At 39.2% G+C, this 12,967-nt stretch overlaps 6 protein-coding genes across 6 annotated transcripts; all 6 read left to right on the top strand.

The window, feature by feature from the left end:
• Nucleotides 1–93: 93 nt before the first annotated feature.
• ATC70_012777 (uncharacterized protein) lies at nt 94–1,576 on the top strand (the record flags this gene model as incomplete). The annotated part of the gene is made up of 2 exons (XM_064831948.1): nt 94–1,085; nt 1,150–1,576. 2 exons carry the CDS (start codon nt 94–96, stop codon nt 1,574–1,576), a joined length of 1,419 nt encoding a protein of 472 aa, XP_064678228.1.
• A 1,754-nt stretch (nt 1,577–3,330) lies between these two features.
• Nucleotides 3,331–3,769, top strand: ATC70_012776 (uncharacterized protein; the record flags this gene model as incomplete). The annotated part of the gene is made up of 3 exons (XM_064831947.1): nt 3,331–3,495; nt 3,554–3,635; nt 3,696–3,769. The coding sequence occupies 3 exons, from the start codon at nt 3,331–3,333 to the stop codon at nt 3,767–3,769; spliced, it is 321 nt and encodes a 106-aa protein (XP_064678227.1).
• A 696-nt stretch (nt 3,770–4,465) lies between these two features.
• SKI2 (Antiviral helicase ski2) lies at nt 4,466–5,494 on the top strand (the record flags this gene model as incomplete). The annotated part of the gene is made up of 5 exons (XM_064831946.1): nt 4,466–4,689; nt 4,747–4,991; nt 5,050–5,154; nt 5,224–5,369; nt 5,426–5,494. 5 exons carry the CDS (start codon nt 4,466–4,468, stop codon nt 5,492–5,494), a joined length of 789 nt encoding a protein of 262 aa, XP_064678226.1.
• Nucleotides 5,495–5,560: 66 nt separating this feature from the next.
• ATC70_012774 (uncharacterized protein) lies at nt 5,561–5,863 on the top strand (the record flags this gene model as incomplete). The annotated part of the gene is made up of 1 exon (XM_064831945.1): nt 5,561–5,863. One exon carries the CDS (start codon nt 5,561–5,563, stop codon nt 5,861–5,863), a length of 303 nt encoding a protein of 100 aa, XP_064678225.1.
• A 2,368-nt stretch (nt 5,864–8,231) lies between these two features.
• ATC70_012773 (uncharacterized protein) lies at nt 8,232–8,633 on the top strand (the record flags this gene model as incomplete). The annotated part of the gene is made up of 1 exon (XM_064831944.1): nt 8,232–8,633. The coding sequence occupies one exon, from the start codon at nt 8,232–8,234 to the stop codon at nt 8,631–8,633; it is 402 nt and encodes a 133-aa protein (XP_064678224.1).
• Nucleotides 8,634–10,104: 1,471 nt separating this feature from the next.
• On the top strand, nt 10,105–10,618 carry COX11 (Cytochrome c oxidase assembly protein cox11, mitochondrial; the record flags this gene model as incomplete). The annotated part of the gene is made up of 2 exons (XM_064831943.1): nt 10,105–10,112; nt 10,192–10,618. The coding sequence occupies 2 exons, from the start codon at nt 10,105–10,107 to the stop codon at nt 10,616–10,618; spliced, it is 435 nt and encodes a 144-aa protein (XP_064678223.1).
• Between the last annotated feature and the right edge of the window lie 2,349 nt (nt 10,619–12,967).

Raw genomic sequence — 12,967 nt, 5'->3', positions numbered from 1 at the left:
AGAGCACTTTTTTTCAAACAAACAATAGCCATGTCAATAAACTAAACACTGGTTCTAAATGATATTCTGTCATCCTTCTTTACGTCTTTCATCATGGCACCTCAACCTCGTGTGCAAGTCAATCATCGTGAATGGGTTGTGCCCGCCTCTCCCACACCGTCTCAGAAAAAGACAACAGCGCTATCAGATTGGGATACGGTCATGTATAAATCATACACACCTCTACTGCTATTTTATACAAACAACGAAAGAGATCCTGATTTCATGAACACAAAGACACTCAAATCCTCATTATCAGCTGTATTGGAGGACTTTTATCCACTGGCAGGCAGACTAGTCGACATCGGAAATGGCAGAGACGAAATCGACAATTGCGATGCTGGTGTCCTGTTTCAAGAAGCAGAATACCAAGGTGAATTGGAACAGTTCAAGGAAAATGGCTATCTGCCCAACCAAATGGACTACCATCGCATGTTTCCTATCCACTTTTACTGCTCGCCAGAGGATCCCTTGCTTGCTGTACAGGTCACTCGCTTCATGGACGGTGGTGTTGCTCTGGGTATCATGATCTTGCACAAAATTGCAGACACTTACTCTGCCTGTTTATTTCTGGACGCATGGGCTAAAACGGCCAGAGGATCCGAATACGCGCGCGCCTTGTTTGAAAGGGATCTGATTGAGCCTCCCTATGATGCCATGATTACAGATGAAGCCATTGCCCACTACCGTGAAGAACATCGGGTGGTTCAGCAAGACGAATCACACTTATTACGCATGGATCCCAATCAACAGAAATATGCCCGCACGTCGCCCAATGGCCCTATGCCTCTCAAAAGCATCATACTCGAATTTCACTCGGATGGACTGTATCAATGCAAAAAAGACGCGCACACACCAGACATGATCGCCAACAAGAACTGGCTGTCTACCAAAGACGCTTTGTTTGCCATGCTGATGAGAGCCATTGTGCGTTGTCGAGATGTGCCATCGGACGATACTGAAATTAAGATGATTATGTCAGTCAATGGTCGATCCAAAAAGGGTAGCAATAAGGAACTGGACTACTACTTTGGTAACTGGATGATGTAAGTGACGAGTACATGTTGGAGGCAGCATTTCAGACACTAATCTCTCTCTCTTTCTCTGTAGATCCAAAAGCATCTCGAGCACAAAAGCAAAGGTTGCAAAGTCGGGTCTCGTGGATGCAGCAGTTACATTTCGTCAAGTCATCGGGGGTGTCAAGCCATCTCTATTCCATGGCGTCAGTAAGCTATACACGCTCCATGAAGACATGTCCATCAACTACCTGTCCTATAAGCCCAACTCCAACGTCCAGTCCACCGCAAGTGATGTATCCATGCTGCCTTTTTGGAGACTCGACTTTGGATATGGATGTCCTGATCGCACAAGAGGGTACATTACTTTTGGAGGTAATGGGTGCATGGTTGTGTTTGGTCGCGGAGACGATACAAAGGGGCCCATGTATGATGTCCAGCTTCAAATGGATGCTGATTCTATGGGCAGGTTCATTGAGGATCCCGATGTTCAGAAATATGCCAAAAATATACTCTTTTAGACATTGACCGTTGAATAAATGTCTCGATATTAATAATACTACTGATTTTTGAGAGCCCTACTGTAAATGTCTAAAAAATGCAACATCTTATAATATACTGGAAAGCAAGCGTAGCGAGATTGCATCTAATTCAGCATTTAGTAATATTAGTCTTAATGGGGTTTACCGTAGCCAAGTAAAGGTGCAAAGCCATAGTGTTTAAGCAGCATATTCGGTTACTCATTTCCATTGTTAACAAGCTTACCAGCAACATATCGCATCAAAGTGTGCATGAGTCAGCTTTACCACCGAAATCAATATGTCTCCTGTTCGAATTAGAAGTTGCAGAGACTGCAGAACTGCCCTTCCAGAAGACTTCAGCTACTAAAGATGTGATTCAAGCCGTATAAATAAACGCCATAAAGCAAAGCATAACCAAATTGGACGGCTTTCAAGCCTTCATATCTTGACATGTGGACCTTTCTGAGCCACCGGAATAATGCCAAACAATTGTACTTGAGTAGTAGTACCATCCTGACACCTTTGCTCAATTTTTTGAGTCAAAAAAAAAAAAATGAGGTACCCCTTATGGTTTTCATCGAAAATCAAACGATCGTGTTTTTTACCTTGAAAATGAAGACTTTTACTATGGTATATCTTGAATCAAAATGCTTCTATCGATCCAACGTAACCCCTAAAATTATCTTTATGGGACTTTGATATGTAAAATCTCGACTTTTTGGCCAAAAACCTCTTTTCATATTTTCGTAAATTACTCAAAACATTTATATTACTTGGTACCATTGGAAGCGCCTTGAAAAGCATTCCAAGAAAGCTTAAAGAAGTATTTTTTTTTTGTAGGAGAGTCGAGCTCCATGTTTTATTTTTTGTCCTTTAAATGTCATTATGAGGGATAGAAAAGACTGAAGCTTAGAGGCATTGGATAATTGTCATATTTTATATAGTCGAATCTGCTAAAATAGTTCAATCGAGTCGAAAATCATTAAGATTTGGCCAATCTGGACACCCCTTACTAACTATCACTTCCGATTAAAAATCGAAAAAAAAAAATCAATTTTGGGCGGAATTTTCCGATTAAAAATCGAAGATGCTTTGATTATCAATCGAAATTGCATGGCCATGCCGATCCATGCCTCGATGCGCCGATCATTATTGGAACGAAGCCCCAAAGCTGCGATTGTACCTCCAGAATCACTTCATGGCCTATCAATGGCTTCATGATGTTTAGTAAATACAGACCAAAGGAAAAATTCCCAAATGTGAGAATTAACATTATGGAATAGAGCGATGTATTTTCCAACTGGAGAATTGCTCGAGTCGCTTTTGATGTCTCAAATGGTGCCAACAGCAACTGTGTTTCCCAAGTCTGCAGTGCATTTCTCCCCCCTTTGAGTCTATGATTGACAATCGCCTAAATGCGTACTCGTCGGTTTATGGCTTTGTTAAAGCAAACAATGCTAGTAACCTGAGACTCTCAAGCTATGATCCCAAAGTATGTATTTCACTTATCAGTTGAAATCATGTTCTTCTAATCGGCTTCTTGACTATATCAGTTCAAACCTCTTCCATCTTCGTTTCACGAACTGGCTGTAGTTTATCAAAGAGTTAAAAAAGACTCAATTGACAGCGTATATCGTCAACATGATGTGGAAAGAGATTGCAGCTGCTTGGCATGCAAGGTAAGAAACTGTCCTTTAGAGAGTACAACAATTAATCTGAATACAACCAGGGGGGCACCAAGAAAGGGAATCACAATGGATGGAGATTTCCAACAAAAACGATGCAGATCTAGACAGCTTGGTATTGTTGATAATGGCAATCCAAACATCTTTCTCACTTCTGAGGCTGAGAAAGCAAAGTTTGGTGACAAAGCAGATGTCGACAAATATGATCGAGCAGAGGCTGCTGCGACCGAGGATGTAAATGTTTTGTTTATATTAGGCAATTCCAATGCTCACATTTATATCATCTTAATAGTGTCTTCTGGAAAATTTAGATAGCGAGTTTCAAGCTCTCAGCAATAACCGCAGAGCTACCAGCAACCGCTTTGATGAAAATGGTAAATTATGAATTCATCTTTCATTGGACGTTATCTAACCCAAATGGGATTGTCTCCTAGGTGTCTTCAGTATAAATTGTGCTCGTCATGGAATTGTTGAAAGACTATTTGATATTTTTGAGGAAGAAGGGTAAGAGATTAGTCGACTGTGGATCTAATTGTAATTAATCTTTTTGTGGGAGAAAGTATGCTTTGGCTGGTGCAGAACATGTCATTAAGAACTTGGAAGAAGATCAGAAGCTTCTGATTATGTATGATGTAGCATGCGCATGTAGAGGAACTTTCAACGTAAGTTCCTGTGGCCTGGATTATATGTAAACTCAATATACTGATTGCAATTACTGGTCAAAAGAAAGCTTTTCCAGAGCTTGAAAGCGAGCGTGATGTGTGGTATGCGGTGAGTATTTTTCATGCGTACGCACTTAGTGCTGCTTGCCAAGCCAAAAACAACCCCAGGTATGTGGATCATGCACTAGGATTAACAGTTAAGACCTTCAGTCTTGATGATTGACATTTTCATGCTCTAAGAGCTTCTTATTCATTGCTCTAGATGGAGAAGGAGCAGGTATGTCAGGCATGATCCAAAGGCATTATTGATGATTAATGGCTTTTCAAGAAAGATTTTGGTCGTTTGCCAATCATTTCGTCGCGCAAATCATGTCGATGACCAAAGCTAACCGTAGGGCAATGACTGTTGAATTGGCTGAGGCATATTGCGATGAGAAGATGATATAATTGCGTAAGTTGACTAATATGTTTATTTAAACAGTAACACCACGTAATTTACGTAACTCATAGCAAATTTGTTCGTGAAAAAATACGACAAAGCAATGGACACTATCAGACAACTCAACATGACCAAGAGTGCCTACAACAGTTTCGAAGTACAGTGGAATAGCCACAGAACTGCGCTCGCTGTGCTCTTTTCCAACGTGAGGAACTCCCAAAGGCTACATGAAAGGGCTGAAGGAAATATCTTGCTTATGAACGATATTAAGCATGAGTATGCAGTGACAGCTGGTCAACTCATTTTCCTCAACTCAAGAGATTCGCCGTAAGATATTGCATGATATTTTTGAGCCAACAAATTAATCATTTGTTTTTGATTTAGTATTACTAGTGGCTATATAACTGGCTTGACGCGTCAGCTGGAAGCAAAACTCAATGAACTCGAGCGACTATTTCCTCAGTTAATTGTCCATGGAGGAAGGCCGACAACCTTTGGACACACCACAATGCAGCAATACTTTGATGCAATTAAAGATGAATGCCACAAAATATTGGTTAAAATCTTAAGACAACTAATTTTTTCCATTCTCATGAACGATAATGAGCTTCGTAGGCCCAATTCGACTGGTAAAGAAAAAGCAAGATACACCAAGCCGTTTAAATTGGTTTTAACCAATTTTCTTAGGAATTGATAAAGCTGCTAGGCTGCTAGTATCCATTGCCTCCTCTACAAAGAAGGCTGGACTAGTAGTAGATAGCATTAACAATTTTGTCGATAGAAACTTTGGAGGTAAGCTCTGTTGATTACCAAATTTTCTAATCAAGAGTAGGATTTCTCAATCTTTGGCTGACATATTAGGGGATCACAGTAAAAAAGTGCCCAGTGTCGCAATTGAGCTGCAAAGGCTCAGAAACAATCAAGATGCTGATTTCTTGAGACTGTCTCAAGGAATGAAAGACTGGCATACCCTTAGAAAGTGTGTCGAGGAAACATCAATTCTTGTTGTAAGTGTCAGATACCAAATCCATTCTGCAATTAATCATTTCTGGTAATATCGTAGGAAGAGGCACAGAGATACGAGCAGAACTTAATCGCTCGTATTGATGGCATCTATGAAGCTGCTCGCTAGAACCACTTGATCAAGATAGATTATCTCAAGTGGGTATGGCTGTATAAAAAAAACAAATGCCACTTGATGGAAATCTTGAAAAAGAATCCACCAAGGTACAACCCCGAGGCAGGAGATGATGATATGGTAGTCGTTTGCTTTGCTGACAGAAGTGATGTCAACCTGTTCTCGCCCAGACCACTTGCTAATGACCGCGTAGATGAAGAAGGCATTGTTGGCAGTGATAATGGTAGAGACGATGAAGTTGATGATGATGATGAAGAGAGCGATGGTGGCGAGGATGATCGTGGTCATGGTGATAGTCAAACCAATATGGCTGACAGCATAGCGTCTACACTAGCCTCAGTTATGCTCGAGCAATCTATTTAGTGGCTCTTATATCATTATTCAATTTTCAATCTTCTACTACTAAAAATTAAGTTTTATCATCATAATGACTATAGATCTAACGACAGACGTAGCATATATATAAATTACTCTCGCAAAACAGTTGACAATTTTATTTCTAAATGACATGATCTTCATCTGTGGAAATAATACTACTACGTCTTGGTGAGTTATATATGATATGTATTCCATAACCAGATAAGAAATCATAATTCCATAGGTACAAACGTCAAATCAATTCATCAGAAGAGGCAACAGCCTAGTATAAGGAACACTATTAGCACTCTTCATTCCCTTTCTCACTTGCAGTCGTTTACATACATGGTTAACCTTTCTGTGGCTCGCCATTGAAGGAAGTATTGGTTCCACTTGTCTTACAAAACAATTTCAATTGCTTTTCTTTAGATACGACCATGTGAAGCATTAATATCGACAAAAAAAAGCGTATTTTCGTTATAATGTAGTCTAAAATAATTGTATTTCTGATCCTGGAAATCACAGCGTATACTATCATTGATACTGAAGTGATAGTAATGTTTGAAAACATTTCAATGATCCAGTAACTTGGTTGTATGCATAAAATAACAGTTACCTTGATCTGACAACCAGTTCCTAGAATACTGTGATATTGTAAGCGTTGTTATACGAAGTTTAATTTTTGAGTAGGTCTTATAACAATACCTTAACATAAGCAAGCTTCCTTTAGTTCAAGTCATGTAAATGTTCTGCTTCCAAACCTTTCCAACAATAGTTATGCAGCTGCAAACAGTATATTAGTCCTTTTAAGGCCTTATGGGAGTTGAAAACCCAGAAAAAATGACGAAAATTGTAGTCAAAAGAATTGCTTTGTCTAGCAATGATAAGATCAAACAAAAAATGAATATAAGCTATTACAACAGAGCAATCATCATCATACAACATTAGGTTACAGGACAACGACTAACGTAGCTAAAAAAAAGTTTATTAGGATACAATCAAGTAAATTCTAGCTATAAATGTCAGGGTTGAAGAGTATTCTGACAGTGATTTAGATCTGTAGGATATCATTGACAGGCTAAACACAACTCATCATCAATACAGCCCATGTGTATGAAGCAGAACAGAGAGAACTGATAGTTGAAACCTGCTACGAATTGGACTATATTCTTCTATCTGATTATTTAAAAGCGTTATATTTTCGTAAAAATTGGCCACTTATAAAATTGCGACTTTGAATGCGAAGCCTAATGTGAAATGCCAAAAAATGTCTCATTTAAACTGCACGCGTATGTGATTACTTTTGCTAATTGGCCTCTGCTGCATTTATAGTATTATGTATGATAAAAACAAAACAAAATAGACCCATTTGACTCGTAGCATCCTATTAAATTGCGATGGTCATCACCACCTTTTGATGTCAGAATCTTTCAGTACAGCAATATCATTCTCATCAAAAATTGAATTACAGGATAGAGCAAGGTTCTAACTAAGCCCTGACGAGGACAGATGGCTAGCTTGCTCGTACTGATTTTCTAGAATGCTGCCATCAACTAGGGTCCTCATTTAAATTCATGTCGAATCTTTCCATCCAAAAGCCGTAGGTATTACAACGATGTTTCGTCAAATATAAACAAGAATTGAACATGTATATTATATCGCAAATACAATTTACCACAAATATTTCTTCTGCATAGCGGTAGGATATAGTATATACTTTTGAGCAATGGAGGGCTAGCCGTTTGCATGCACATGAAAATATAACATTTCTGCTTTGCTCTGTCTTATGAACATATACGGTGTAGAATATTCACACGAGACTACAAAAGATTTCCAAATTCATGCTATTGCCGCAGAGGGAAACCAGAATGTTTACTTTCAACATATCCCAAATTTCATAACAAACATTTGCTTTGTGGAGCAATAAAATCGTTGAATCTAGATGCTGCTGAAAGGGGCGCTCTTCAATTTTATACTATTTACAGCTACGAAATAACAAAAGTGTGTGTAATGATCAATGCATTTCTGAATTTTGCTTTGAAAACTTCTTAGGGTTTGAAGTAGTATCCATATGTCATGTAATGCCATATGATTTACATAATGGCCACCTAGAATGATCACACGCTGCTTTTGTCGTGCATAAATCTTAGATTACCACACTGTTTATATTTTCACGATGAAACGAGGAATTTACAATTATCGTCAAGGGCGTTTCAATGAATGCATATATGTAATGTATTCGCTATAACGTCTAGGTCAGGTCAAGCTTGCGTACGTTGGTGCATGTTGTACTAAAGACAGTATCCCAAAAGCTTATAAAAGGGCTTTCTAATTCCTTTAAATTCATTATAATTATCTTCAATTCATTCTTCAAATGTTCAAGCTAACTCTCCTCTCTGTTGCTGCCCTCGCTGCCTCTTTTGTCTCTGCTGAAACTGCCTACTTTGCCTTCCAAACCCACGAAGAGTCCCAAGAGTTTGTCTTCCAGCTCAATGACGATGCCAAAATTGCCCAGGCTAGAAGAATCTTGAGTGGCGCAGAAACCGAATCTGTTCACGTCCTTGGAAGAATTCGTAAGGTCCCAGTAGCGTACAATCCCGTTTGGCAATTCAGTTTGGACCCTGATACTATTAACTTCTTTGACCACGCAATCGAGGTGTGCGATGCTACCGTTCATTACACTGACGACCATTTGGACGAAGCCTGTGGTGCTTTCTTGCCCGGATGTATCTTCTGTCCCTGGACCAGTAAACTTACCAGAGAAGTCGAGGTATAATAAAGTACTAAACTATGTACAGCCTACACTTTTGCATAATGCGCAACATTATAATCAATTTATTTATTCAATAAAGAATGTTTCATTTGAAATCATTGTATGCAAGTGTGTTTTTTTTTACTATCATCTTCTGCATTGCCAAGGCGACATACGTAAAGAATTACACCCTCCTACGCATCAATGGTAAGAATACTACAAACCAAATTTATTTCCACGGCTATTCACGCTAAAGCGCTCTGATTAAGTCAAAGATTAATGTTTCATATTAATGACGGCTTGGGCCAGAGGCATCTCAAAGCAGAATATATGAGTACCTCTCCTATAATACGCACAGCTCTTGCACAAGACATTTTATGATACCAGCAAAGGCTATGGTGTTGTGCCAACATGGAATGCTTTTGTAGTGAACCGTAGTTTATTGAGCTTAACGGAAACAAGCTACATGTGTATCACCAAATAAATGGTATTGACATCCTGATCATGCAGAATGTAAATTAGAATACCAATGTTTACATTTCCTGTATATTAGCTTCCTCATATACAGTAGAAAGAGTACATATTGTACATGCAATGAGCTGAACAACTGACTATGCATGGTATACAACAGACTATTTCATAGGCAAAGAGAACATGAATGACAACAAGTACATGTAATACTACACAATCATGTCATTTTCTTATACTATACAGCCATCCAAGAACATCAACTCACGACAGCTGTTTGTTGGAAACAGAGAATGCCTAGCTGTGTCTTGTAGCGTACTACTTGGATGGCCTTCACTGCGGTAGATACAATCATCTCCTGAATATTTGCTAATGCAGATACTGAGCTCCAGCGTGCTCAGTAAAGAGCATATAAGAGGCATATATTTTGTATAAACAGCAGCAGTGTTCTTGTCTTGCTTTCATCTATAACATGCTCAAATTAGCTATGCTCTCTGTCGCTGTTTCCTTGGTAACTGCCGAAACTGCTTACTCTGCTACCCAAACTCATAAACAAGCCAACGAGTTTATCTTTGAACCCACAGATGACGCCAAGATTGCTTATGCTAGATAGATTCTGGAGATGGTGAAACTGAGCCGACTCAAATACATAGAAAGCTGGTGAAGTCTACAGCAACATACAATCCTGATTGGAGTTTTCATATTGACCCTGATACAACTGAATTTCTGGCTCAAGACAGGGGAGATTGCGAGTTTTCTCTTGACATGTTACAAATGGCAGTTTCGTATACAAATAGCAAGATTCCAGACAATGCAGACATGTGTCCTGTAGCTCTACTTGTTAGAGAAGACTGGCTTAATGTGCAGTAAACAAAAAGCATTTCTATAGGTAACTTGCCATGTTAAATCTTGGCAAATAACACTACGACATGTAAAGTCCAAGACAATAAATCACTTGTTCACATTATAAATACTTTTGCAAAATTCCTCTGAAGCAATCTCACTCTCTCTCACTCTCTATCAACCTATGGACATGTAGATCTGCTGATTGTAAGTGACGAGTACATGTTGGAGGCAGCACTTCAGACACTAATCTCTCTCCCTTTCTCTGTAGATCCAAAAGCATCTCGAGCACAAAAGCAAAGGTTGCAAAGTCGGGTCTCGTGGATGCAGCAGTTACATTTCGTCAAGTCATCGGGGGTATCAAACCATCTCTATTCCATGGCATCAGTAAGCTATACACGCTTCATGAAGACATGTCCATCAACTACCTGTCCTATAAGCCCAACTCCAACGTCCAGTCCACCGCAAGTGATGTATCCATGCTGCCTTTTTGGAGACTCGACTTTGGATATGGATGTCCTGATCGCACAAGAGGGTACATTACTTTTGGAGGTAATGGGTGCATGGTTGTGTTTGGTCGCGGAGACGATACAAAGGGGCCCATGTATGATGTCCAGCTTCAAATGGATGCTGATTCTATGGGCAGGTTCATTGAGGATCCCGATGTTCAGAAATATGCCAAAAATATACTCTTTTAGACATTGACCGTTGAATAAATGTCTCGATATTAATAATACTACTGATTTTTGAGAGCCCTACTGTAAATGTCTAAAAAATGCAACATCTTATAATATACTGGAAAGCAAGCGTAGCGAGATTGCATCTAATTCAGCATTTAGTAATATTAGTCTTAATGGGGTTTACCGTAGCCAAGTAAAGGTGCAAAGCCATAGTGTTTAAGCAGCATATTCGGTTACTCATTTCCATTGTTAACAAGCTTACCAGCAACATATCGCATCAAAGTGTGCATGAGTCAGCTTTACCACCGAAATCAATATGTCTCCTGTTCGAATTAGAAGTTGCAGAGACTGCAGAACTGCCCTTCCAGAAGACTTCAGCTACTAAAGATGTGATTCAAGCCGTATAAATAAACGCCATAAAGCAAAGCATAACCAAATTGGACGGCTTTCAAGCCTTCATATCTTGACATGTGGACCTTTCTGAGCCACCGGAATAATGCCAAACAATTGCATTTGAGTAGTAGTAACATCCTGACACCTTTGCTCAACTTTTTGGGCCCAAAAAAAAAAATGGCCAAAAATCGACCAAAAAGCATGAGGTACCCCTCATGATTTTCATCAAAAATCAAACGATCGCATTTTTTACCTTGATAACGAAGACTTTTACTATGGTATAACTTGAATCAAAATGTTTCTATCGATCCAAAGCAACCTCTGAAACCACTTTTATGGGGTCTTCGTATACAAAATTTTGATATTTTAGCCTAAAACCTTATTTCATATTTTCTGAATTTGCTCAATAAGTTTATTCAAAACATCTATATTACTTGGCATTATGGGAAGCGCCTTAACCAGTACTCTTAGAATGTACTAGGAAGCATCGTATGATCTTCACAATTTGTATAGTCAAATTTCACAGAATAGATTAAAGAAGTCGAAAAAAGACGCGATCTGTCCAAGCTTGAACAAAAAAAAAAGGTAAGCTGAGGTTGAATCAGTTTTGGCAGCGACATTGCTGCTGGCTGACCTAAATGCCTTTCTGTTGATGACAATGATGATTGCGATACTGATTAAATGGGGATCATAGAATTGAAAGGACAATTGCTTAGCGCAAATACTTTTTTTTGGGGGAACTTTACATTATAAAGGTGTATTTTGCAATGACAATATCTCAAAAACGTCGCTGTAGATCTTACGCAAGTCCTGTATTTACGTATGACCAGCTTTATGTCGCTATCTTATTATGATATACCAAAATGTTATAATATCTGATTTAAACTGTCCTTGGCGAGAGCCCACAGAACGACGCCGACATTGAGCGTAGCGAGATAGATCGGCTAGTGACCCTATACTCAAGTTTACTGCCTCTTTCATTTGGCAGATTACATGTATCACTCCACACCACCTGCGTCTCATTATCTAGTAACCCTTACTCTTAAAAATAGGGGGTAAGGTCCATGAAAAACAACTGTGGCAGGAGAGCTCGTGTAACACATTTTGAAACAAATATAACCCTACCTCTCCACTTTTTATTCTCGTAAATCATGAAAGAAAAGAGTGCGAATGACCAGACAAACGTGCATTGATTGATAGTATGTAGAACACCTATAAGGTGGTGAAAAGTCGCTTGTCCCAACTGATTCAATGCATACGGCTTGTACACATTTCATATGATTTTTTGGACCATATCCTCTTTTGGAAGGCTTCTGTGCAAGTGGGTCATAAGGACAATTTCAAAACATTGTATTGGCTCCATCAAATCAAGCTAAAAAGCTTGTTCTTGTTAAAGGTAAACAAAACGACATGAATTGAAGGGAGATGAGCAAGCCAAGGGTGGATTTATGGTCAAAGACAAGATAGTTCATTACAAGAAATGTACATTATTAGAAAGCGAATCATTCCAGGAATCTGATGGTGCCGTTTTCAGGGTCCAAAGTAAAGTGCACAACACGAAATTCAGCAAAACAACGCCACGGGATCCTTTTGGTTTGAGAAATCCACAGTGACAACGTATAAAAAGAAGGCCGTTTCTCAAAGTTTGAATCGTCACTCTTTCTTCTTGGTGTTTTTGGCTTGCCATAACATCTGGAGGAGGGTCTTTCGGTTGTCATCGTATGTGCGTTAACCTTCGTGTTGGTGCATGTGCACTCGGGCTGCCTAGTATTCTTGTTTATGTGTGGGTTACTTGTAACTCATCCGGGCAGCTTTTATATGTCTATCCCAAAGGTAGATTCGGGGCATATGAGGAAGGCATGACCTCTCAACCTATTCACTTTTTTTGGGAACAGTAGGCTCTCACTTTCACGTAGTTGTTCCTGTGAGTATCATTGCTGCGGTATACATGGCTTTGAGACACCAAGAAGGGTT

The sequence above is a fragment of the Mucor velutinosus genome (genome assembly GCF_035048745.1).
Source record: "Mucor velutinosus strain NIH1002 chromosome Unknown tig00001569, whole genome shotgun sequence".
NCBI classification, from domain to species: domain Eukaryota; kingdom Fungi; phylum Mucoromycota; class Mucoromycetes; order Mucorales; family Mucoraceae; genus Mucor; species Mucor velutinosus.
Note: the sequence above shows the minus strand (reverse complement) of the source record. Positions and strands in the feature narration are given on the sequence as shown.